Source organism: Mangifera indica, chromosome 13 (assembly GCF_011075055.1).
Source record: "Mangifera indica cultivar Alphonso chromosome 13, CATAS_Mindica_2.1, whole genome shotgun sequence".
NCBI classification, from domain to species: domain Eukaryota; kingdom Viridiplantae; phylum Streptophyta; class Magnoliopsida; order Sapindales; family Anacardiaceae; genus Mangifera; species Mangifera indica.
Window position 1 is genome coordinate 13,412,245 of NC_058149.1, and position 25,594 is coordinate 13,437,838.

General features: G+C 33.5%; 2 protein-coding genes across 7 annotated transcripts; one reads left to right on the forward strand and one right to left on the reverse strand.

The window, feature by feature from the left end:
• Nucleotides 1-2,809: 2,809 nt before the first annotated feature.
• LOC123195073 (BURP domain-containing protein 3-like) lies at nucleotides 2,810-4,553 on the forward strand. The gene is made up of 3 exons (XM_044608658.1): nucleotides 2,810-2,965; nucleotides 3,059-3,164; nucleotides 3,431-4,553. Exons 1-3 carry the CDS (start codon nucleotides 2,927-2,929, stop codon nucleotides 4,366-4,368), a joined length of 1,083 nt encoding a protein of 360 aa, XP_044464593.1. The 5' UTR covers nucleotides 2,810-2,926; the 3' UTR covers nucleotides 4,369-4,553.
• Nucleotides 4,554-5,780: 1,227 nt separating this feature from the next.
• On the reverse strand, nucleotides 5,781-25,049 carry LOC123195011 (helicase and polymerase-containing protein TEBICHI). Of its 6 annotated transcripts, XM_044608561.1 has the most exons (30): nucleotides 24,768-25,046; nucleotides 23,791-24,224; nucleotides 23,440-23,674; nucleotides 22,442-23,347; nucleotides 21,183-21,247; nucleotides 20,841-20,946; nucleotides 20,545-20,745; nucleotides 20,205-20,405; nucleotides 18,819-18,980; nucleotides 18,481-18,720; nucleotides 18,114-18,326; nucleotides 17,292-17,642; nucleotides 16,920-17,072; nucleotides 15,934-16,155; nucleotides 15,374-15,592; nucleotides 15,170-15,287; nucleotides 13,391-14,586; nucleotides 12,982-13,179; nucleotides 12,305-12,564; nucleotides 11,792-11,981; nucleotides 11,579-11,689; nucleotides 10,564-10,916; nucleotides 9,484-9,592; nucleotides 9,234-9,374; nucleotides 8,042-8,138; nucleotides 7,824-7,967; nucleotides 7,634-7,742; nucleotides 7,393-7,503; nucleotides 6,772-6,881; nucleotides 5,781-6,103 (listed from the first exon to the last, which is right to left on the reverse strand). In XM_044608561.1, the coding sequence occupies exons 1-26, from the start codon at nucleotides 24,804-24,806 to the stop codon at nucleotides 7,873-7,875; spliced, it is 6,615 nt and encodes a 2,204-aa protein (XP_044464496.1). In that variant the 5' UTR covers nucleotides 24,807-25,046; the 3' UTR covers nucleotides 5,781-6,103; nucleotides 6,772-6,881; nucleotides 7,393-7,503; nucleotides 7,634-7,742; nucleotides 7,824-7,872. The 6 variants fall into 6 exon arrangements, with proteins under 6 accessions (XP_044464496.1, XP_044464499.1, XP_044464498.1 ...); XM_044608564.1 differs by lacking the exon at nucleotides 6,772-6,881 and having other exon boundaries at nucleotides 22,442-23,344; nucleotides 24,768-25,047; XM_044608563.1 differs by lacking the exon at nucleotides 6,772-6,881 and having other exon boundaries at nucleotides 13,391-14,583; nucleotides 24,768-25,047.
• Nucleotides 25,050-25,594: the final 545 nt, after the last annotated feature.

The following is a 25,594-nucleotide window of genomic DNA, read 5'->3' on the forward strand; positions in this document are numbered from 1 at the left end:
CTGGACAAGTAGGCAGCTGCAAAGGACTGATTCATAATCTTGAAGTCCACTGGATTCAGGTCAGGCCCATTTTTACAATTAGATGTCTGCTGAAGATTTTTTTAAAGAATTTATTTGAAATGACAAGAAACTTTTAATAGAATGGATTACTTAGACTTAATATGGGTAACAAAATAAGCCCATTACCAGTTGGATAAGAGTCTGGGCACATTAGAATATGAGGCAGAGATATTTTCTAAATATACAACCAACTCTCTCTAAAAATACCCTGAAACATCCAAAAGGTCCAAATGTTTGTTTTCCCTCAAGACTCATGCACGCATGTAATTTTATATATATATATATATATATTGAAAATAATATTTTGTTATGAAATTCATTTAGATACCATATTTAAAGTTTCTCTAATATTCACATATATTATATAGAAAAGAATTGGTAATTCAAACTACAAAGTTCTTAGTATCATCACTTTCATATAAAGATGACAGTAGGGAGAGGAGGAGAGGGGCTTGTCCCTATTCCCTCATATATAGGTAATAACTTTTTCCCTTTCCCCATTCTCTCAACTTAAATAATATCATAATAATGACATTGTAGTGAATAATTAGATGTATAATAGATATTTTTATAAATTATAGTTTAGAAATAAATATAAAATGAGGAGGGGATGACGTAGGATGAAGATATATCTATTTTCATCCTTACCTTATCTTCGTTTGTAGAGATTATTTTTGTCTCCATCTCTATCTTTGCTTATGTCGAGGAATCGCTTCTTTGTACAAAGCATGATGATGATCTTATTTTTAAGGTCAAATTGTTATCTCTACTTTCATACCGAAAAATATAAAATACATTTTATAATTATGAGTGGTTTACATTTTCCCATAGTATGTTTGGTTTAAAAACATAGATCATACTATTTCATCTAATATATAACTCCTTTGATGGAAAAGAATTTTAACACAATATCTTCTTCTTTTTTCACTTTACCTCTTTTTTCTGGTATATAGTTCTATTAATTTGTGTAGGTAATGGTTCTAGTGTAGGTTTGAGTTTGAATGGGTTACAATTTAAATGGGTGTGGATAGATGGTTGATTGTAACAACTAAAGTTTTTAAATTTAAATTGCATATTTCCAAACTTATAAAAAGGTCAAACTGTTATGTATAACGAATTCAATGGGTTTGGATGAATGACAATTTTAATGGGTTTGGATTTAGATATATGATGTTTATAATGAGTGAGTTTTGATAGGTGATGGTTGTGCTAATTAAAATTTCCAAACTTAAATTACATAACTAAATTGCATTTTTTTAAACACGTTAAACAGTTAAATTATCATATTTAAAATTTTAAAATAAGATTTGTAAAAAGAACATTCTTTTTAAGTATTTTCAAAAAATTTATAGATAGTAAAATTAATAATTCGCTTTTGTAACGTTATATTTTGTATGGATATAGGTTTTGGATAAAAAAAAAAAAAAGTGATTTATACATTTAATGTAGGCAAAAACCTTACCTTGGTAAGAAAATGTAAATCACCCTATAATTATAATTTTGACTTCTAAGCAATTTGCTTATATGTCATTCAAAGCCACCTAATTTAAACACTTTTCTTTCAGTTCTTTAGGTCCCCAAGCAGACAATCAATAAAAGCGCCTCTCAATTAGGTTTTTAAACTTTAAAGGGTGTTTCATTATTGATACACATAATTTGAAAATTGAAGAATAAAGTAGCATGTAACTTCCTAAATCAGATTATGAGCCAACATGAACATGCTGCTGTGGGGACAAATATTATTACAATATTGTGTACTAAATTATGAAATTAATTATAATAATAATAATAATAATAGGACAAATACTTATCGATATATTGATTATAATGAATATTAGTTTAAATATTAATAATAATGTATCATCTTGTGTATTGTTATGTCAAAACACACAACACTTTTTTATTCTTTTTCCATTTTAAAAACATCAAATTATGTGTTGTCATATCAAGTTATATAGATAAGTTTATAAATTTGTTTATATAAATAATATTATTCATATCAAAAATATTTTTATATCTTTCTTCTACATAAATTTATCTTTTTTATAGGATATCGTATATTTAAAGTATCAAGAAATCTCTGGTCATTATCTCTTTGGTCATCTAAATTGGACTAAGTGCAATTTCATTTCTATATGACAAAGCTTTCTTGGCTTTTCCTTACAAGTTTTTTTCACATAACCAAGAAATTTGACTTGAAAGTATTAGAACAAGTTACTCTGACAAAATGCATCCATGTTCAAACCCTAAACCCTAATTTATTGTAACCCACTATAACCCTGCCCATTGGAAAATGATAATTCAACTACCATCTCTCATATACATATAAAAAAAAGACAAGCTTGAAATGCAAGTATGAAGATTCATAGAATAATATGGTTAAATGTGATAAGTCTCCATAATGAATTAAAGATAACAACTCTCAACTTCTACTAAACCCTAATAAATTGGGCTACAGTCTGCTCTGATTTTGACCCAAAAGCCCACAAAATTAGACTTGCTTCACTGACAATCCCTTCCAAGTTTCCTTCTAGATAATTAAACATCAACTATGGATGACAAGCAAGTGGCTCTTCAAAGTAGCTTTTGTGTTCTCATATTTTTTTAATATGAGAGAGTATTTCCAAATTTAAATTGAATTCTATCAGTCCACCACCTGTCCACTAGAATAAAAACTGCAATAAATTCAGCCAGGGACGGTTGGAAGATATTAAAAGTATGCTGGTGGTGGTGGGACATTGTTGTTCATCCCTTTTCCTATTATAAATGTTGCACCCCGTTTGCTATTTCCTAACAACTAGAGCCTAGGCTTCATCTCCTCTTCTCTCTTAACCACAAGTTTTGTGTTTAGTTGCTTGAAGTCTCAATGGAATTTCGTTTCCTGCCAATCCTAGCATTTCTCACCGTATGCTTCTTAGACTTGCATTGTTTTCAGGAAAGAGTTTTTCTTAGAATTACCTGTTTGTATGATGAGATTCTGTGTTTGTTTGCGTTTCAGCTAGCACTGGTGGCCAGCCATGCTGCTCTGTCTCCGGACCTTTACTGGAAGTCTGTATTGCCAAATACTCCAATGCCGAAAGCTGTCAGAGATCTCCTAAACCCTGGTCAGTATATCGAATCCAAGCTCTCAAATCATTGCCATGGATATTGAAAGCTAGTTTTTTGTTCCCTGGACCTGTAAAAATGAATTTCCCCAATCATTTAAAAGTTTGAGGTTAATAACATATCGAAAACATGATATAGTAAGGAGAAAGTTTGATGGTTCAAAGGCACCATGAGGAGAAAGTTGGTAGTTTGTTGTGATCAGAAGTTCTATTACATTATTCTCAGCATAATTATGTCGTTTTTAATATTGTTACCATGCTTGCAGACTCGCTGGAAGAGAAAAGTACATCTGTTGATGTAGGGAAGGGCGGTGTCAACGTGGATGCTGGGAAAGGAAAGCCAGGAGGCACTTCTGTTGCTGCAGGTAAGGGTGGTGTAAACGTAAATTCAGGGAAAGGAAAGCCTGGAGGCACTTCTGTTAATGTTGGGAAGGGTGGAGTAAATGTGAGCACAGGACCCAAAGGAAAGCCAGTCAATGTTAATGTGAGTCCCTTTCTTTACAGATATGCTGCCAGTGAGGATCAACTCCATGATGACCCAAATGTAGCTCTCTTCTTCTTGGAGAAGGACATGAAAGTTGGGACGAAGATGAACTTGCACTTCACTGAAAATTCAAACGCAGCAACTCTCTTACCTCGCCAAGTTGCCAAATCGATTCCTTTTTCATCTGAAAAATTGCCAGAAATCATGAACCAGTTTTCAGTGAAACCCGGATCAGTGGAAGCTGAGATAATGCAAAACACAATCAAAGAGTGCGAAGAACCTGGGATCAAAGGAGAGGAAAAATACTGTGCAACTTCACTTGAGTCAATGATTGACTTCAGCACTTCCAAGCTTGGAAAAAATGTTCAGGCATTTTCCACAGTGGTGGAAAAAAGAACTCGGTTGCAGAAGTATACAATAGCAGCCGGAGTGAAGAAGATGCCAAGTGACAAATCTGTAGTCTGCCACAAGCAGAACTATGTATATGCTGTATTTTACTGCCATTCAACTGAAACCACCAGGGCTTACATGGTTCCTTTGGAAGGTGCCGATGGGACAAACGCCCAAGCAGTAGCAGTCTGCCACACAGATACATCAGCATGGAACCCAAAGCATTTAGCTTTCCAAGTGCTCAAAGTTAAGCCAGGGACTGTTCCCATCTGTCATTTCCTTCCTGAAGATCACATTGTCTGGGTTCCCACCAAGAAACCTGCAGCATAGAATCAGACAATCTTATTCCATCCATTCAATCAGCAGATTTTGAACTGGATCAGTTTACAATACTACCTGTTTAATAATATAATAATGTAGCTTACCTTTGTTATGCATGTACTTATAAAGTTTGCTGCTGTTTTGTATGCCACACAAGTCACCGGAAAATCTACTTATGATTATATTCGTACTCAGTGATTAGATGCTGAAACTATTGCAGCTTCTTGCCATGAGGAGAATAAAACAAAATATATTCTCAAAATTAAAATGACCATAAGTTGCAATATGCAAATATCGGGAAGAACTTTTTATTGAATAATAAGCAAATACAACCAAAAGACTAAATAATACAAAATAAAATAACCTAGACGCCGCGCCTAGATCAAAATGGAGATGTTCCATCTACCATAACAATGGAGTGTTTGTGGGTGGGTGGGTTGAAATCGTTGGGTTGGGTTCAGTTATGGTTTGAGTGAATCATGGAGCTTATGTTTGGGTAAAATGAGTTTGGGCTTGTGTGATGAATGTTTTGGTTTGGGTGAGAGTTGTTTGGGTTTGATTGTAGGGTGTTTGGACCTAGGTAGAAAATGCTTTGGTTTGATGAATATGTCATCTCGCAACCCATTTAAAAATGCTTCCAATAGAAGCTTGTCATGTCTATTAAAGACGTCAAAGAGTTCGAACCGACATCTATAATTTGCCACAGAGTATGTCTATTGAAGCGACATCAATTCCTCACGGTGTGTGTCGTCTTGTGATGGCTGAAAACATTGCAAGTCTCCTTTTCAATCTTCCTAATTAGTGAATAAAAATCGAGTTTCTCTCCACTGCATCCAGTTCAAAGCCATTCCTTCCACACAAACAACCATTGACATCAACTTCTCTGCATCAAAAATCATGTTCACCATAAAATACTATTCTACTATAAAAATTTAACCCAAAAGCTCTTATCCAATAAATACAATTAATTCTAGTTATCGATAAGGGTTGTCTTGCTATGCTAACCATCTTTGTATTATCGTCAATCATTGATTTCACTCACCTATGTATTCTCTCCAATCATCTAGTTTCTCATTGGACAAGGTTATGTCACCTCTCCTATCAAAGTTTATTCTACTAATGATAGAGATTGTTTCATCTATGTTTTTTTTTTTTTATCATTTGCTCTGTCCTCTCTGTTAACAAATATTTTTTTCAGTTTCCTCATATATTCCTTTATTGCCTCAACCTCTTCTTTGATATTATTCAATCTAGAATCAACTTTGTCTAGCCTTGCATCTACACTGTTCAACCTTCCCTTCACCATTTTCAATCATTTATCGCATACTTTCATTCTTATCATACTCTGATATCAATTTGTTAGACACTTCAACAAAGAGCAATCAGATTAGATGAGCAAATTCATAAAAAAAAAAAAGTGATATTCAGAAAATGAATTTGTATTAATTCAACCAATTTTACAATGGATGAAAGTTTGTTATTCCTTTATATATACAAAAAGGTAACAAAAAAAAAAAGAACAATCAACAATTTCCCCTTCATGATCTAGCTTTCAAGAGACCAATATCTTTCCTAATTTGTCCAGTTTTTGAAAGGTTGGAACTCTCCCTACTACTATGTTTTCTATCAAAATTTCTCTACTTTTTCCTCATCCATCTCTAATTTTTTCCCATTTCATAACCGTCCATACATAACTGCCCTTGAGTGCCACCTGTGCTCTTTATTTCCTTCTCTTGCTGGTCACCTAAATATTACAATCAAAACCAATATAAATGTGAATCAATCTATAAAAAAAAGAAAAAAGTATTGTTGAATTCAATAAATAACCCCATCATGATTTTTACAAAGACTATAAAACTAAAAACTTATTGTGTTCATAAAGCAACTATGGTAGTAAAAAAATAAAAATAAAAATAAAAATAAATAAAAGATAACACATGATCAAAGACTTCACATATAATCAAATGAAAGACTTAAATTTATTATGTACATGAAGAGTACACATTGCAATTCATGGCAAAATTTTTACTAAGACTTGGCTTATGTAAGTGCCAAAACCAAAATTGAAAATCACACACACACACATGTAATGATGATTTGAATGAAATTCTTAAATGCAAACATCTACAATTTTTCAAATATGTATTCAACCTTAGTAGACGTCCCTAAATGATAAAAAAGTATTTTGTAGTTTCCAATGTAAAAACCTTTGACTAAAATTTTCTTCTAGCATTTTACAAAGGTAAAAATCACTAAAGAACATCAATAAAGGAAATCCACATTGTTAAAAAAAGTGAATATGTATGTATGTCAAATCTAAAAAGTTTTAAACCTTAAAAATAAGTCAGTAACTTTAGATAAAATTAGAAGGTGGTCTATACTTTAAATTAGAATAACCCCCATCACACCCACCCAATCATTCTGGTTGGTAAGCTTAATGGCCCATAAGTAGAATATGGTAACTGGCATCAAGCCCTTAATTTTTTCCACAGCTCCAGTTGTTCAGAATCAAACAACTGCAACTTTAAAATTTAGAACAAAAATGTCAACAAAAACTGTGGTTAGAATGAGGAAGATGGAGCCCACAACAATAGGCATAATCACAGCCAACATTTGCAAATCTGTACCCCCAGAAAAGGAGGGGAGTGGCAAATACCTTTTAAATCACCTACCAAGAATAAGAACACAGGAACAGTATGATTTAACTCCATCACCTAAGAGCATATTAATAACTGCATTTTCAGATCCATTTCTTTTAAATAGACAGGACATCATTTGAGAAATCAATTTCTTTTCATGTTTTTCAAAATCTGATGGATAACTGAGTAAAAGAGCATTAGAGTCTATCATAACTACTTTTTAGCTCTTACTTTAATCACTTCTATGTGTTAGTTAATAATTTATATATACAATAACACTACAGCTTTATGTTTCACTTCCTACAAATGCTTATCACATCAAACCATGGACAAAACTAAAAAGAAATCAGAATGCTAACTAGATAAATTTAAAAGAGAGCAAAATTAAACTGACCTGCAAGGATGCTTGTCTCAAACACTCCACCGTGCTTGCCATATCCAGCAATCAGACAGCATGTCAAGCCACCAGCATTTGCAGTAGCAATCTGATTTTCCAGGGCCCTTGCTGCATTTCATTGTAAAAGGGGTGTACTTGAGGGAAACAGTAAACTTTAGTGGTAAGACAAATTACTGATACCACTATTCCAGAAAATATAGTAGAAACTAATTGAGTATCCTCATGCAGAGATTTATACCATTACACATGACTTAAAGATCTGGAGAACTGAAACTAGAGGGAACAGTCAAAGCCAACCCTTTCTGCGGGAAAATTTTGCTTCACTGTGTATATAAGCAGCTTCTCTGCTGTAAGAAAATATTATGGGCATTAGATAACCAGAAATGGCATAGATGAATTCACCAGTTAAAAAGATTTAATCAATCAACCTTTATCAAACATGTGGATGAACGGGTACCAAGAATAAAGACTGGTCTTCTATAAATCAGGCACAACATCTGTACATTTATCTGCTTGAATAGGCTCCAAAGAACCCCATGTTCTTCCAACTTTGAGTTTGACATGCAGAGGAACTGAGAAAAGTATGAAACCCAGTGAATTTAGTCTAAAATTAGTAAGAACATCAAACATGTGGATGAACTTATACCAAGAAGCAAGGCAGCACTTTCCATGCACTTTTTTAGTAACAATGCAGCTTCCCTAACCACAGTTGAGTCAACTTCTAGCACTAACTCATCATGTACCTAGGTAGAAAACGCCAAGAGTGTCAATAAAATTCAACTATACAAAGATACAACCTAACAAAAATATATTACATATTGATGCACTAAAAAAGAAAAATTTTTAAATTAAAAAAATGAAGAACTTTTAAATTACTTTGTAAGGAAGACCTCTCATAAGATTTTTAGACATTTCTACCCTCGTCCTCTCCACTTAATCATATTAATACCATTACTCATAATATAATGAAAAAGCTTTTCATTTAAAATTGAAATATAAAATATCACAACTTTTTGGTTAGTTTTTGAAAGAAGATAGTGTTAAAATATATATGAAATGTCAAAAATATATTTGTTGTATATAGAAAACAGAAAAATTACAATACTGACTAAAACTAGGTTAAAAAATAGTTTTTTTAAAAACTGATAAATATGTTTGATCAACTAGACTCTTAAAATGCATGAGTGAGGTACAATGAAATTAGCCTCACTCAATTGGACTTTTTTGATATTTTACATAGATCAAATTAATTTTTACATATAATATATTACGTAAAATATTATTATAACCCTTATAAAATATCCAAAAAAAACTCTACTTAAGCAAGGTAAATATCATTATACCCCACTCATGCAAGACGTCATGCAAAACTAGACTGTTATAACTCAAGAATCTACAGTTTTTTCTAAAAGAATTTCCCTAAATATGCATTATTTTGTTTATATTATACACATGAACATAATATACACTCCTAAACACATACAAACAATACCACAAAAAAATAAAACAACCATAGATCTAAGAACATTATGGAGAAGAAAGAGGAGAAAAAAAAGAGAAGAAAAGAGAATTGAAGAAGGATAACACTGTCGAAATTTTACATCAAAGATCTTATGTACAAAGACAATTAGAGATTGATGATTTTTTAGTTTGACTCTTTTAATAGAGTCAAATAAGTAGCTATCTAAATAATCTCACTGAATAAAAAAACATTTAGACTTTTCATATTTGTAGTTTATTTTTCAAATATTTTTCTTCAAAATTTTACAATTGCATGAAGTTCTCCAAGAACAAAAAACAGCAATTAAAGAGACAAGATATCAATTTCCAAAAGTAACCTGTAAAAGAACTCGGCAACGATGCTTTAGCATTTGAAACTTAGTTGCAACAGCAGAGCTAGCATCTGGCAAATATACTCCTTCAACAATCACAGAGTGGATATTTATCATTGCAATCTTGATAACATCAGCAGCTGATCCCTATAGAAAGCAGTTGTCAATTCAGTAAATTACAAATTGTCACTAACTCTGAATCACCCCCTTTCCATTCCCCAAGTGTTGGAGTGGAATAAAGGAAAAATTATTCTACCTGACAAATAGAATTCACTGCTTGCCTCTGAGCCTTAGATCTTTCTTTACAATTTCCAAATTTAATTTTTGACAAGAATCGCTTTCTTCCCTTTAGGGTTTCCACATATCTAGGTACAAGTATAAAAGATATTAGCAAACTTGTATAGCCCCTAAAATGGGAGGGTGTGGAGGAAAATAAATCATGGAACTACATTTCAATATTGAAACATGCATAAGCAATTCCTTGTTCTTTGAAAATTTCAACTTTACACATTTGAACATAGAACATTAAGACAAGGCACACATGTTGACTGTAAGAGGGTAAAACAAAATTTAAGGTTCACATTTTAAGATTTACAAATACCAAACAGGTTACAGAATACATTTCTAATATTCAGAATCAAATGAAAAATATAAAGAAGAAAAGTTTTTAGAAATCAAGAAAGCATAAAATAATCAATAGGAATAAACACTTATACTTCCAATCACTAACATTTCAATATAGAAAAAAGCATAAGCAACTCCTTGATCTTTGAAAATTTCAACCCATACATTTGGACATAGAACATTAAGAGAAGGCACACATGTTGACTTTGAGAGGGTAAAACAAAATATAAGGTTGATATTTGAAGATTTGCAAATATAAAACAGGTTACAAGATGCATTACCATCATTCAGATTACAATGAAAAACATAAAGAAGCAAAGTTTGTAAGAATCAAGGAAGCATAAGATAATAAAGAGGAATAAACACCTAAATTTCCAATAAGGTTAACAAATACTAAAATTTGATTTGGTGACACAATTTTCACAGCCAAATTGACAGAGGCCAGAGCCTCAAAAATGAAGATGTTTATATTGGAGAACCACTCCTTTAGATAAAAAGGGAAAAAGAAAGGTAAAGAATAAAGATTTTGAAAGGTACACCAAGAGGTAATAAGCAAAAACCTTCTGTGTTAATGGAAAAGAGTTTTATCAGTGTGATAATGCAAGAGTAAGGCTTTTCTTAGATCAAAGGGCACACAACATCTTTATCATTATTTTGGGAGAAAAACCAATGACAACAGTCTGCAACAAAGAAGACAATAAGATGTCCTCACCCTTTTCGCTGGCAAGATGAAACTGCTTCAAGAAGCCAGGCAGCAACACCAGGGAAAGAACTTTTGAAACTCTTAATTTTTTCTCTAGCTTCATCAGAACTGCAATTTAGTTGTTCTGAAAGAGTTTTAGGACCCATTCCATAGAGAATGCCATATATCAACCTTTTGGTCTGTTCTCGCTCATGCAAGTCAATAGAATCTTCTGGCCTTCCAGTCCATCTTGCTGCTATCATGGTAAAAACATCACCATTTGGCTTACTAAGGAGGTCTATCAAAGTAGAGTCTTTAGAAAAGTGTGCCATGAGCCGCAATTCTATCTGAGAATAATCTGCAGTTAATATTAACCAGTTCTCCTACAAAAAGAGAAAATATAAAAAAAAGATAAGAGATAGACTCACAAAAGGTGTGTACCTCAGATCAACTTCAAACAACTACAAAAAAATGAGTACCAATAAAGTGTTTCTCTAATCAAACCCCACATGTATCCAAAAGCTGAAAGACCTAGATCCTTAATGCTGTAATGGAGATACTCTCTTTTGCCCTTTATTAACCCATGGTGAAACTGTACACTAGTTTCAGGTGGTGGTGACTTTTGTTTAAAAATATTCAAATTGTAAGAGGAAGTTGCAGCAGCATTCATTTGTACAGAAGTAAGCAGTTAACTTTTGTTTTGCCCTACCAACCTGAGTCTTTTAGTTTAATTTTCATTTTAATTTAGTTGTCAGATTGGAAAGTGAAATTTTGTTTTAAGCTTGCATTTTTTATGAGTTTAGGCACAAAGATAATTTATTAGCACAAATTCTCAGCAATTCATATTCAAGTTTCTGGAAATATTCATTTGATCAAGCCTTATCCCAGGCTAGCTGGATTATGTTACTTGAATCATTTCCACAACTTTTTCAGTGCCAGTCCATACAAATGGAAGGTTTTTTTTCAATAATTTGTCAGAAGAGATGTTTATTAAATATCTGATGATTACATGATGCCTTTTACAAGACAACTAAATAATATTTACCTGAGTGGGAACAAAGAAATCACGAGCATTAATTTTGTAGTGATCAACCTCGAAGTTTTCTTCATATTTATCTTTATCATTCATTTTGACTTCAACCATGTTCTCAACACACTGTAGAACTCGAAAATCATAAATAAATTAATAACACATCCCTATAAAAATTAAATCCAACTTGCTTACAGATAAATAAGTTCAATAGCATAAGACACAAACCTGAAGATTTGGTTCCTCCATTGAAAGTCGACCGGTAGCTGTTGATGTTTGGAGCCAATGGCCATGTAATGTGTATTTTTGTCTACTTATTGATAGTTTAGCAAATGTGCACATTGATCCTAACGTACAATTTACAAGTTTTGCCAATGTTCGATGCTCTTTAATTATTGGAATAATAGGATGCTCATGCCTGAGGAGTAACTAAATCCATTAATTTGCAAGGCTTCACAAAGTTGAAAATGCATGAGGACCTCAAAAACAAACACTAAATACAATAAGCACTCACTAGAATATATAGCAATAATCTCAGAACTCCAAATTCATTTTTAACTGTATAATGAGGCAATAGCAAATCAGAGCAAGCCACATCATACTGGATTATTATCTAACTAAAAGAAAAAAATTCACAGATATTTTGGAAATTATTAGAAACATGGTTAACATATTGTTAAGAAGATCAGCTACATGTTTTCTAAAGTATAACAAGAAGAATAATCCACTATTTCTCATTACCTTAATAAATCCAAACAATGCTTGTCAGTACTAGGATGTTCTTTCCCTTTGTCGTGCCCTTCAGGTATTGGCAACTTCAAGTGCACATACAGGACGTTTGCAATATCTGCCGCTATATACAACGAAAATGTTATACCAGCCAACTTATAGGCTTCCTTTTCAAGATACCTTAGTCTTTTTTGCAACAAACTACGGGCCTTAAGACACCCTTCCATGTCAACACCTATTCCCCAAAGCTCCATGTCAGCAAGGACATTAACCTAAGACATAAGCAACCATATACTTGTGTCAATAATTTAACATTACCTCAAAAATTAGAGGAACTACTTTGTAATTATTGTTCAATAATTTCAGAACAATGATGACTTGAACTAAATACCTACATAATTTGTTATTTAAGTTATCAAGCACCCTACTTAAAATTCTGCATGCATATATGTTGAAATAATCACATGAGAAGGCACAAAGAGTAATTATATAGAAACCAAAACTTAACCACAACTGAAAACCCAAAAGCAGAACCAGTCCAACATCATGTAACTATTTTACTTTTCATTTGGATGACTTATCAACTTTTCTCTCAAAACTTAACTAGATCCCAACACTTCAAGGATTTCCCATGCCAAGTTTAGATATTTTTCTTCTGAAAATACATAACAAGCACAATTTTTTTTTACCAGTGGTATTTCAATGTTCATAAGCACTTCAACAAGTCCTTCAGATATAAGCAACTTCCAGAGAACAGAACATAGGGCACGTGTCTGAGCAACCCGGCAGCAGCAACCATTATGTGCAGCTCTCCGCATCTGATTCTTCCACTGGCCACTTCTATTTGCTGCTGCTACAGCCTCAGTGGACAATCTTTTCTTAACTTCCTAATTTACCATTATTACAACATTAGGAGTCAGCATTGAAATAAGAGAAAAAATTACTACTTGAGAGATAAAAATAAACCTCATGTTGAGAAATATTGAAATGGATATGAAATATATTTTAGCACTGTTTAATTCAATAACTTGTCTCTTCAAAAGCAAATTATAATTGTTAGTTTCAATCTAAGTTTGCTAACATGAAACAAAGAATTACCTTCTCTAGGTTTGGATTAGAGCTTCTCTCCTCATCAGGCCAAAGAATCCAAGCCACAATACACAAGTCAATTCCATCTTTTATATAAATTGGAGATAACAAGTACAAGTTGTCTATAAGTTCAGGTCCTAAACTTTTCCTCACAAGATTCAGGCAACCAAATCTCTGAACAGAAACTGCAGCACACTTAAGCACCTGATTATGAACTTTCAAATTCCAAGTATATTTTCTAACATCTTTTTTCTCCATAATCTCACCAATTCTTTTCCATCTTTGCTTCATTATCTCCAACAGAAGCTCAGGAGATACAGAACCACTTTTATTATTAGATCCAGAAATAATCAGGTCATCATTTTTGTTGTTGCCAGACCACAGTAGATCCTTAGGAAGATTGACATAGTACACAGGGGAATTCTCCCAACAGATTGCAATGCCATGTATCTCAAAGAGAGCAACATAATTTGCTTTTGATTGTTTGTTATAGTGAATATCAAAATAGAATTCCTGGGTGGCCTCCCAGATATCCAAGAAATGATCAAATCCTCCAGGAGTATTTGCTGCATTAATAGGGCCCCTTGTCCAAGGACTGTCCTTGACAAGACACAGACCTTGACTGGGCCTATCTTGTAATTTATCGAGATGCCCATTAGGTTTAATATTTCCAATACCATCTTGTTCTGATTGAATTGAGAGAGATGTATCTACAATTTTTATGTGATCAACATTAGCGTTACACGTGACACCTGCAGTTCCTGACACTACAGTTGATACCTCTAGATTTTCAGTAACAAAGTTATGTTGCAAGGTTGTAGTTGAGTGTACTTCTATTGATGCCACTAAGCCACCATCAGAAGTTTTTCTCGATTTTTCCCTTGCATTTTCCAAAGCAACTTTTCCAGAGTTCTCATCTGCTTCTCCATGTGGGTTAGCCAAAACCATGTTTGCTTCTAATGGATCAACAAAGCTGCTAGAAGTATAATCCTTTAAGAAGGTAGTTGCTTCTTCTTGCCCAGGGGAATTATCACCAGCAGTCGATAATAATGGTCGAGAAAACTGTGGGACATTTAACCCAAGTGATTTGAAAGCTGAGAAGGCAGCAATCCTGGCCTCTTCAGCCTTTTCAAGAACAATTTTGCGTGCACCATTTTTTATCTTCTTTGCCACTCCCAATTGTATGTGTCTTTGTGCTGAACCTTCTAGTCATGTGGTAAACTTTTCAAAATTATTCTATTTCTTAACACAAGCAGTAAGAAAATATAGCAGCTATTAAAGAAAATCAAAAATTAGAACAAAAGGAAAATTGAACACAAGAAATAGCAACTTGCATTGTATACATATGAAATTGATACAATTAAAATTACATGTTTTTTACATACACTTACAGCCAAAGAGTCCTGGCAACTAAAATCAACTCAGTGTCTACTCATTTTTTCACATCAATGCAACTAATTTTTCAGTGCATTCTCTATAAAATGTATAGAAGCATTCCACAATATAAAAGGAAAACACTGACAAGATGCAAATTTAATATGTTCCTCTAGGAGCTATTATACAAGTTTTATCTGAAAAATTAATCTTGCCAAAAGGAAAAATGCGCCAATGATTTAACTCAAAGCAGTTATTTTTAGCAAGCAGATTTATTCAGAAATCAAAGAAGCCCACAGTCAAGTTTATTAATTGTGAGAAACTTCTTACCAGATTAACATGATATCAGCCATCAATCTAACATCTTGATTATTAATTAAAAAGCAATGAACCAAAAATCTTCTAGAGATTCACCTTGTGCTACCCATGATGAAGATTCAAAAAGAGCTTTAACAATTTCAGGAACAGTTGCTTCAGCAATTGCAAGAGGTGTACGTAAGCCAGCCTTATAGAGTGCTCTTGCTCGAGAACCCTAAAGATAAAAAAAATTCATACAAGTTCTGAAAATGGGTGTAGGTTTGCAGATTTTAATAGACGTAACTGGAATGGTGCAATTACCTTCACATAAGGTATCATAGTAAGTTCTACAACCTCTGCTCTCACTCCAAATGAAACACGATTTTGGAACTTCGCAACCAAGCCTTCTAGATCATGCCATCCAAGCCTCTCGCAGAACACAGAAACCATGGATGCAAACCTTCCTGCATTCTCTTGCAAAGCTTGAACCATGCCTCTGGCCACTTTAAAAGCTTCACAAACCTCAAGGACAGGAGTTTCCTTCATCCAGTAGTAAAAAATAAAAAGTACAAAAAAAAAAAGCATTTAGCAAGATAAATCAAATAGGGTGAGTGCATGCAGTGCCAATCCTAAAAAATTGAGGAGGGAAAAAGGGAAAAGCAGTGAATGTAATAAAAGTTACCAAAGCAATGCAAATGCAATCTATATTAAACAGAGGGTGGAAAGATTCAAAGAAATGGTTTTGATTTTATTTTTCATATATCTTTGGTGAAGCTAGAAACAGAGACAATGTAACAAGTAACAGAATACAATGGATTTGACCATAATTTATTAGGCAGTCATATATCTGGCAGTAGTAAAGGAAAAACAAGGAAAGAAACCTGCACTAATCTTGACAAGATGAGGGCAACATAAAATCGTTTACACACTCTAATTGTCTGCTCCTCTGAAAGCATACTACTGTTGGTGATTCCATGTTTGTAATCACATTTGGCATGCAACCCTTTGCTAACATTTCTTGATCTGCTTGACGAGCGTATAGGTGCACCATGTGCCATTCGCATTAAAAACGGTTCTGCCACACCCACTCGATTGCCAACAGACTGAATATCATAAAATTATTAAATAAAAAAAATATCAATCCAATAAAATACCATGATGCAATCATTAGCATAACAAAACCACAAGATTTTATATATCCAAAGGGACAAGGATTTTCCCACAACACCAAACTAGTATACATACTAGAAAAAACAAAGACTAGCAACATCAACATAGAGCATGGAAATGTATCAAACCATGTAATACATTGAATAATGATGAGTAACATCAATGTAATCCATTTAATATTGAATCTAAAACTTGTCACATAAAACAAATTTTGGTTAAAAAAAAAGTTGAAGACACAATGTTAAATGTAAGAATCAAAAATACCAAGATTACATAACACATCAAATTCTAGCTTTTATCAAATATGTAGTTTCATGGAATGGATATATGAAGAAATATCACTTCTTCAGCTCTACAATGGTACCGTTAAATTATTCCTTAATCAGTCTCAAGAATACCAATGACTAGTGAGTGTAATGAAATATAAGGTGAGAAGAGGTATTCACTTAAATGTATGGAGCTTAAGAGTCCTCAAGAGATTAACAGCAAGAATCACAGTTGGCACGAGGATAGCCCAGAATTTTGGTTCTCAAGGCATAATATACACCTAAATTCACCCACTTAGTATAAAATTAAGATAAAAAGTACGAAATTTAGAAATAGATAACTTAAGGATAAATAAAAAATTAATGATGCGCTTGTCTCTAAACAGGCTCTAAATTAACAAACATAAATACACCAAAATAAGCAAAGTCACCTGGTCAAGGGCTGACAATTCCATGAACCGCTCATAATATAATTCCCAATCTGGTTCAACTTCAACATTAATCGGTGTCACTAGATAAACTAAATGCAAATCTGATGCAAGTACAAACCCTTCTCTAGCCCTTGAAAGATCATCCAACACAACCTAGGAACCAAAGCAATATATACATAAATATAAGATTAACCTCAATGCATCAAAGTTTAACTGCTACCTATTTGGATCAGAACCAAAAATTTAAGAGACAAATTGAGTGGCATGCACAGAAACCAATATCAAAATAATCCTCAAAACTGCAGGAATACTGAAGCACTACTTTAAAAAAATGAAAGCACAAAACTGAATATAAAAGGTCAAAAAAGGTACAAGTGATTCTTCGGGGCAAAGAGAGCTGCCAAAGGCTGCACGTCCAAGGGGTGTAGAACTGTACAACTTAGTATCCTCATTCCACTCAAGAAACTTTTTGTGGCACAACCACCGAAGAGAATCCTGTGCTGATTTTACCACATCTTGAAATGATTTTGTAGAATTGAGAAGGGTGCATTTAACATATCTATGAACATCTCCAGCAGTTTGAACAATCCCACCAGCCACAACTTCTAAAATTGCATGAATCATTCCATTCTTATCTTCAGATAAACAAGAATGCAATGGTGGGCAGCTTTCATTGAGAAGTCCAATAATTCTTTTGACCTCCTCTGCTTTGCAGATGAGAACCTGGCCATGTAAAAACATTATTATGAAGGAACAAAGAATCAAACGCTTCACAACCATAATTCAGTTGCTAAACAAAAGAATTTAGAGAAAAATCAATCTTCACTGGCTAAAAACATCAAACAGAAACCAAAGAAACCATGCTCGTCACAACTGAACCATACAATGGTAAAAGAAAAACAACCTCTCTCATTCAGCATAAACATAAATGATACGATTATTTTCTTCGCAACTAATAATTGGTCTTAGTTCCTTGGTAAACTGCTTGAGAATAATAAATTGAATGGAAAGATTAGAGTTAATTCATTCAACAGCTTAGATATTCACATGTAAATATCCAAGGCAGCAACAACCAAAACTTAACAAAATAAAAGTAAGAATGAAGAAGTGATGTAACCAAGATAATTAATAAAACATACTCAATAAGGATTACTAAAATGACCACAAAAGCAATCAGAAAACAAGTAGACATACACTCTCTCCTTTTGTATCTATTCCAGTCCGCCCTGCCCGTCCAGCCATCTGCTTGTACCTTGTCCCATCAATGAAATCACGGCCAATCCTGGGTTGCCGAAAAATGACTCTTCTGGCAGGCAGATTAACTCCAGCAGCTAAGGTAGATGTAGCAGTTAAAACACGTACAAGGCCTTTACGATAGCAGGTTTCAACAATCTCTCTTTCTTCAACCTATGCACAGAAACAGGTATCGGAAGGACAGTTTAGAATGTTATGAATAAATAAGTAGGAACTTCGAAAAACACAATTCAACATAAAAATAAAACAGAAATCAATTGAAAAGGGTCATTAACAAATGGGATTTATAGAAGGAAAGATATAATACTGTGAGTCCAGCATGGTGATAAGCAACACCAAATGGAAGAGTTTCCGCCAATATAGGATCCACTCCGGAAGGACACCTTTGCAAGGCATCAATAGCTGAGGCAATATCAGCAAACTCTCCATCACTACCTTGGATATTGATAGAAAATTTCTTGAGGAACTTTGAGACATGCCTTGCAGTTGATTCGCATCCTTTTCGGGTAGAGCAAAATATTAATACTGAATGACCCTCTTGAACAACCTGAGAACCATTCCCACAATTCATAATTATTCAACTTTCAAATGATACCTTGTTGAGGAATTAATGAAAATAAATAATTAAATAAATAGAGACAAAACCTCATTGCAGAGTTCAACAATATGATCTGGATCTTTCCCACCAAGATCAGCTGCACTTGAAATTGTTCTAACAATGTCAAAATTCTTACTATAAATGGTGTTACCCACTTTAATGTACTCCGCCAATGGAATAGGTCGAAAATCTGTTTCATATAATGCTGCCTGTGTGCAAGTTTGTGTAGAATAGATACATATTATTCAGCTTATACTGAAGCAAGAAGCAATAACGATAAGCAATGTGATGCCAAAACCCTTAATAATTCCTCGAAGAACAAAGTAAAAAGTTTTCAATAAACAAAAACTTTTAAAACAAAAAAATGACACTCACAAAATTTTATTCTACTTGAATATTTAACCTATAATAATTTAATCTAAAGACAAAGATTATAAAAGATATATAGATAACAAACAAATAAGCTAGTCAATTGTAATGTTCTTCCAGTAGTCACAAAAAAAACCTATGATGTAGATTAGGTTAAGCAACATTTATTTGGGTCATCAGTGTAGACACAGTCCGTCTACTTTAAACAAGATTCATAAAGATTGGTTGAGTTACCAAGCTATTGCTTTATTTTACCATACAGAATAAATAATCTAAAATGAGCTTGTATTAATCTGTGATCTGTGGATATCAATCTGTGAGAATAACAGAAAGATAAGCTAATTTACATTCTCAATACATCAAGATTTTATTGTAAGGACAAACTGAGCAACTTAACATGAATACTTCTCAGAGAGGACTGAAACAATACACTAAACCATAGAAATACCTAATCCACAAAATAAAATTTGCTTCATTGCTCAGATCCTTTCAAGTTCAACTTTACAGTAATCTCTCCAATAACATAAGGAAAATACGTCAATAAATTCTATATTATTTACACACACACACACACACATATATATATATATGTAAATGCATAAGTATATGTATATGTATGTGTGTGTGTGTGTGTGTGTATATATTTGAGTGTGTGTGTGTGTGTGTGTGTGTGTATGTATATGTATATGTATATGTGTATATGTGTGTGTGTATACACATGTATGTATATGTATATATGTGTGTGTGTATATACATGTATATATGTATACATATGCATACATACATACATACATACATACATATATATACATACATACAGACATACACACACACACACACATATACATATACATATACATACCTATATGTGTGTGTGTGTCTGCGTGTATGTGTGTAAACTTCTCAATAAGACAGTTTTTTAAGACACTTGACTAGTAGTCATTGTTGGCATTTTACATGAAAATTGATGGCAAACACAAACTTCAACAAAAGAAAAATTGAGTCACAGAGGAATAGCTGGAGGTGGTGGAAGAAGAAGGGGTGATATTAATTATTCCACTTACTTGCAGCCAGTCAGCAACTGCTGCCACATTGGGCATGGTAGCACTCATCCCAACAATTTGTAGACCATGAGCAGAGTCAGCCTTTCCACTGCTCAGACCTGAACTTTCTCCAGAACTTGACTGTGAAACACCTTCACCAGCCGCATAACGAAGCTTTGTCAACAGCAATTCCAAAAGATAACCTCTATTCTGATCAGCAACCTGTCAAAAAAGAATGAGAACCATCTAAAGTATCCATTAAAAGAGTATAAGCCCAGAGGACTTGAAAAGGACAAGAGAAAGTCAAAGGTTAAAATCACAACAGAATTTACTGATACCAACAAATTTATGATCAGAATACCATGTGCAGTTCATCTATCACAATAATTCCTATTTCTGATAAACGACCCTCTTCCAGCAGTCGGTTGATTAAAGAGTTTGCCTTCTCTATAGTGCATACAGCCACAGAAGTATCCTGAGCAAGTGTTCCACCACCCTGGTTTCCATAATAACTATGCACATGCTTACCAAGTGGTTCAAGAAGGACCTCCAGATGTTCTGCCTGCATCAAATTTACAAGAAAAACAAAGAATAAAGTGATCAATTGGTAATTGATATCTATATTTCCAGTATAGAATGGAACAATTTAAAGAGCACCTTTTCTACGCAAATTGATACATAAGGAAGCACAAGCAATGCCATTTTCTCAGTTGAGATTACCCGTCGTAACATTAAAATTTCTGCAACAAAACTTTTTCCAGCACTGTGACAAAGAAAGACACAATGTATGAATGCCATGTAAACACCTTAAGAACCAAGAAATATTTATTTACATCTATTTTCCAAAAATACTAGAGATTCTAACCACTAACCACATTTCTGGGACAACAGTGTAGCATTATTACAAAAATCAAGTTGAACAGACAAAACAATGTAACAGAAAACTTCAGATTAAAAATAGGAAATAATGATGAAATTGTAATCACTTAAAGAGAATACCTCGTTGATGCACAATAGACAAGATTCCTTCTCTGCAAAACACCATCCACCTGAAGGCAGTCAACCTGGAAAATGGAAAATAAGGATACAATGTGTGTTCGAACTAACTGAATATAATATCAAAGCACCAAAAGCATCAAGGAATGAATGCAAGATAAACTCCAAAGTCCCATTGTTAGCAAAACTGTACAACTATAACAAAAACAAATTTGTTCTAGGAAAAAGAAGGACTACACTCAAGAGGCCAAATCCAAATAACAACTATGATAAACAATATAAAACTGGGATGAATGCAAGTGCAGAAAACCAGTAGCCTGATTAACAGAAGCACTTGAACAACTATAGAATAATAACAAAAGTCCAACTAAAAGAAGTTGCCCACCATTACCCAAAATAAACTGAGTTACAAAAAAACAAAAAGGGGTCATTTTTACAGACCCCTTAATAGATGCTCTAATTTTCAAAAACTACAAAAAAAAAAAAACCGTGCCACAGGCAGTTTCATGATAATAACTCAAAGATAAGATTTTACAAGGACAAAGTGGAATCATAGTCAGGTAATCCAGAAAAGATATAGCCTTGGTAAGGTGTGACAAAAATATAATATATGAATACAAATGATGCAACTTTTAGCCTTATATAGAAATGGTACTAATTTGAAGTTAAAGTAGTAATATTTTAACAAAATGAAATGGCAAGATGGGGGGGGGGGGGGTGTTGTTTGTGGTGAAGGAAAAAGGCATATAAGTATTGTTTCTCCCTAAACAAACAGAAGCAGACAACTTGAGGATAGTCTGAGAAGTATAAAGTCAGTGACTGTTATAACAATGATTACACAAGGCTACAATCTGTCCCTTGTGAAAGGTGACATACAAGACAATGGATGATGCTGCCTCGGCAATAATCCACCCGGACAACACCCTTAAATCTTAACTTTTCTCTCCAACATGCAAAACTAGGCAATATACATGTTTTTTTTATCTTCAAAATGCATATAATAAAATCTTGTCTTGTACTTCAGGAAACTTTTAAGGGGGGCTAACAGATACATTGTGTGTTCACATGATTGTCATATGAAAATCAAAATAAAATATATAAAACCAGATATCAATATCAATAATCTAAACCTGTATTTACAAAAAACCAAATACATCTTTCATCACAGGGAAGCTGAACAGTTTCACCAATCTCATTTCCATCCTCAATCCAATTGAAGAATTTAAAATAAGAAAAATGTCAACTCAAAGAGTTGAATGTACCTGCCATGGATATAGTTTTGAAATTCCTCTCTTTTCATAAATGCTACATATTTCTGGAGGAAGCCAATTGCTAAGTTTTAAACGGTCTTCAAGCATCACAAAACTTGAAGGAGTAGATTCTTCATTGGGTTTGTGATTACCAATTAATTTCCTGATTTCATTATCAGGTGATTCCAGTGTGATGCTAACATTATCCTGACTTGATGAATCAAAATTTCTTTTTTGTAACATATGAACAGAGGCCTTCTCTTGTGGATCAAGTACCTCTTCAGTTTTCTGAGCTTGGTCATAATGAGTTACAATTTTTATTGTTTGAAACCCTGTATGAGTTACCAAGCCCTTTCTAGATACTTCACTAGCTTGATACACCCTAGATTCTGAGCCATCAGCAGCAACATGACCTGGGGTATCCCCATCCAAGTTTTTGTCCTCACACAAAAAGTCAAAATGCTTGACAGGTAGTGGGGATGTTTCTTTAACCAAATCTTTCATATGTTCCATTGACTTTCGAGAATCACTAGCTCCAGTATGGGTTGCACACTGAAATTTGCTCTCACCTTCATCCAACATTTGGTTCAATTTGTCACAATTTTTGTTTCTTAAATTGTGCGAATTGTTTATCTCATATTGGCTTTTAGCACAATTGATTCCTTTGCGAACTTGAGCAGGAAGGCTATCAGGTTGAGCAAACAAATCATCAGCAATTTGAATTGCTTCATTCCAGAAAGCTTCCCCAGGAGAAAATAAGGAGCTTCCACATGTCGATTTGGGGGTTTCACGGACACATGATTTAATAATTGATGATCCAGGTGTACAGAAAATTGTTGAATTCAAACTTGATTTGAATGAATTGTTGCATTTTCTCAAACTTGATTGAAGCACAATGGGACTATTACAATCGATCTTCTGCCAAGGAAAATGTATTATTAGTTAGCAAAAAGTCAGAAAAATTCAAGTCATAAGATTCACAAAATAATGCTCAAAAATGATTTTTTTACCTCTTGGGAAGAGCTTGAAACAAACATTCCACCTTTAGCAACTAAACCACACTGTGTTTCCTCAGGATTCTTTGTATTAGAGTGTGTGATTTTACCTCCTGATTGTGAATGATTGGAATTGCAATGCTTCTTCTTGGGTATGTTTTCCTCCTTATCTATTAAAGACGGACTACCATGTCTCTTTAGGTCTTGCACCTTTACCTCTGATGTTGAACTTACACTTGTACGGAGTTCACTGTGCACAATACGGGATTTAAACACTAGCTCATCTCATTAATGTAAGCCATAAAAGAAAGAGACCAACAGCTCATACCAACTGCTTATCAAAATCTTTTAAAGTATAAACAATACCTGCAATACAAAGATAGAAAGTCCGTTGTGAACTGTTTCAGTTCTGAATTTTCTGTGACATGAGCTGAAATTGAGCAATGTTTAGCGAGATCATCACAGGCCTCCTTAGTTGAAACCTGAGGAGTCACCTTCTGAGTACTTTTAGATACTTCAACAGCTTGAGATTGCACTTGAGCTGATAACAGGGGCTGTTTGTTTTCATCTTTGGAGAATTTATTCATCTCCAATGATAAATTTCTTTTAACAGGCTCTAGCTTAGCCAACAAATGATAAGAGGTTTGTGACGGCTCGGCAGTTTGATTATCTTCCTGAGAAGTTCTCAGATAATTGTCCAAAGTTGCTTTGCCACAAGGAGACCCTTCTACAGCTAATTTTACATCTTTCTCACGTTCCAAAGCAGGTGATAGTGGTTTTCTCTTCTTTGAAGCAAAAAACTAAATAGAAATGAAGAAATATCAACTAAATGTATGCAAAAATATTACATTAATTATGCAAAATCACCAGTTATTTTAAACCAACCCAATTTGGCATAAGAATTATGTTTTAATTTCCATTTACCACAGAAGAATTTAATTCATGTTGCTGCTAGTGTAGTGTGTGAGGTGTACTTTTTAATTCCCAATAAAACAAAAGCCCTCCAGTTACTGCAGTATAGTTCAAATATTTATAGTAATTAAACTGATTCCTCTTTCCTACAATATAGGGGGAAAAGAAAAAACAAAGTACAACAATTCAGCGAGGTTTATTTTCCACCAATTTCAACTCCCCTATGCAATTTTATTGATAAAAAAAGCTTTTCATAGTATTTAAGAAAAGCCTAACGATACAAATTCAAAGAAAGAAATTCGTGAATTAGACAATCTCGTTTGCTTCTACTGGAGCGGAAACAAAAAAAAAATTCAGATGGTTCAAATTTCAATGTGACATAATCGTTAAATTATTGTACGAGTTTGAAAGATACAGAGTAAGAACAAGACCTGATCAATACGCTTACAGGGAGAACCAGAAGCCATCATTAGAGACAGAAGGGGCCAAAAGGAGATATGCGAAGCCCTAGTTCTCGCTATTTCTTGAGACCTGAATGCAATATTTCAAATACGTTTGAATCATTTCAATTACCGCCAAATCGACGCTGCTGGTGCGCCTTGCTAGCGTTTTCCCAAACGTGGCCTCACACTGCGACCTTGCAATTTTTAAAGCTATTGCCTTGATACCCCTAGTCTCTTTTCTATTTCCAGTGTGAGGACGGTTTCTGCTTAAATGAGTGCACAAAAGTTATTCATATACACTGGTATACAAATGGTCATCTTTGTTTCTACAGATAAGCTTATACAATTTATTTATACAAATAATTATATTTATTTATGCCTGAAACATTGAATTTCAGTTGTAATAACCAAAAATTTCTCATACAACCAAACTTATAATTATTCAAATCTCAACCCAACATGATTTAACAAATAACTATCATAAAATCACACACAAAACCTCACTAAATCATATTGATTAGTTTCAACAAATATATCTTTTCATTTTCCATTAAAATGTATCTATCAAGGTCATGTTTTAACTCCAAAATTCTAATAACAATTCATATACAATTACGCATCAATTCAAATATATCATTAACACACGAAATCTCTTTGAAATTGGAACTACATAATTATCAAATTTCTATAAAAAAAAAAAAAATATTCACCCAAGACATAAAATGACCCAACACCTACTTACTTGACCATCAATATTATAATATCTAGTGATAGAAATTTCTCCCCTCCTCGCTATAAGGAAATATCATATATCA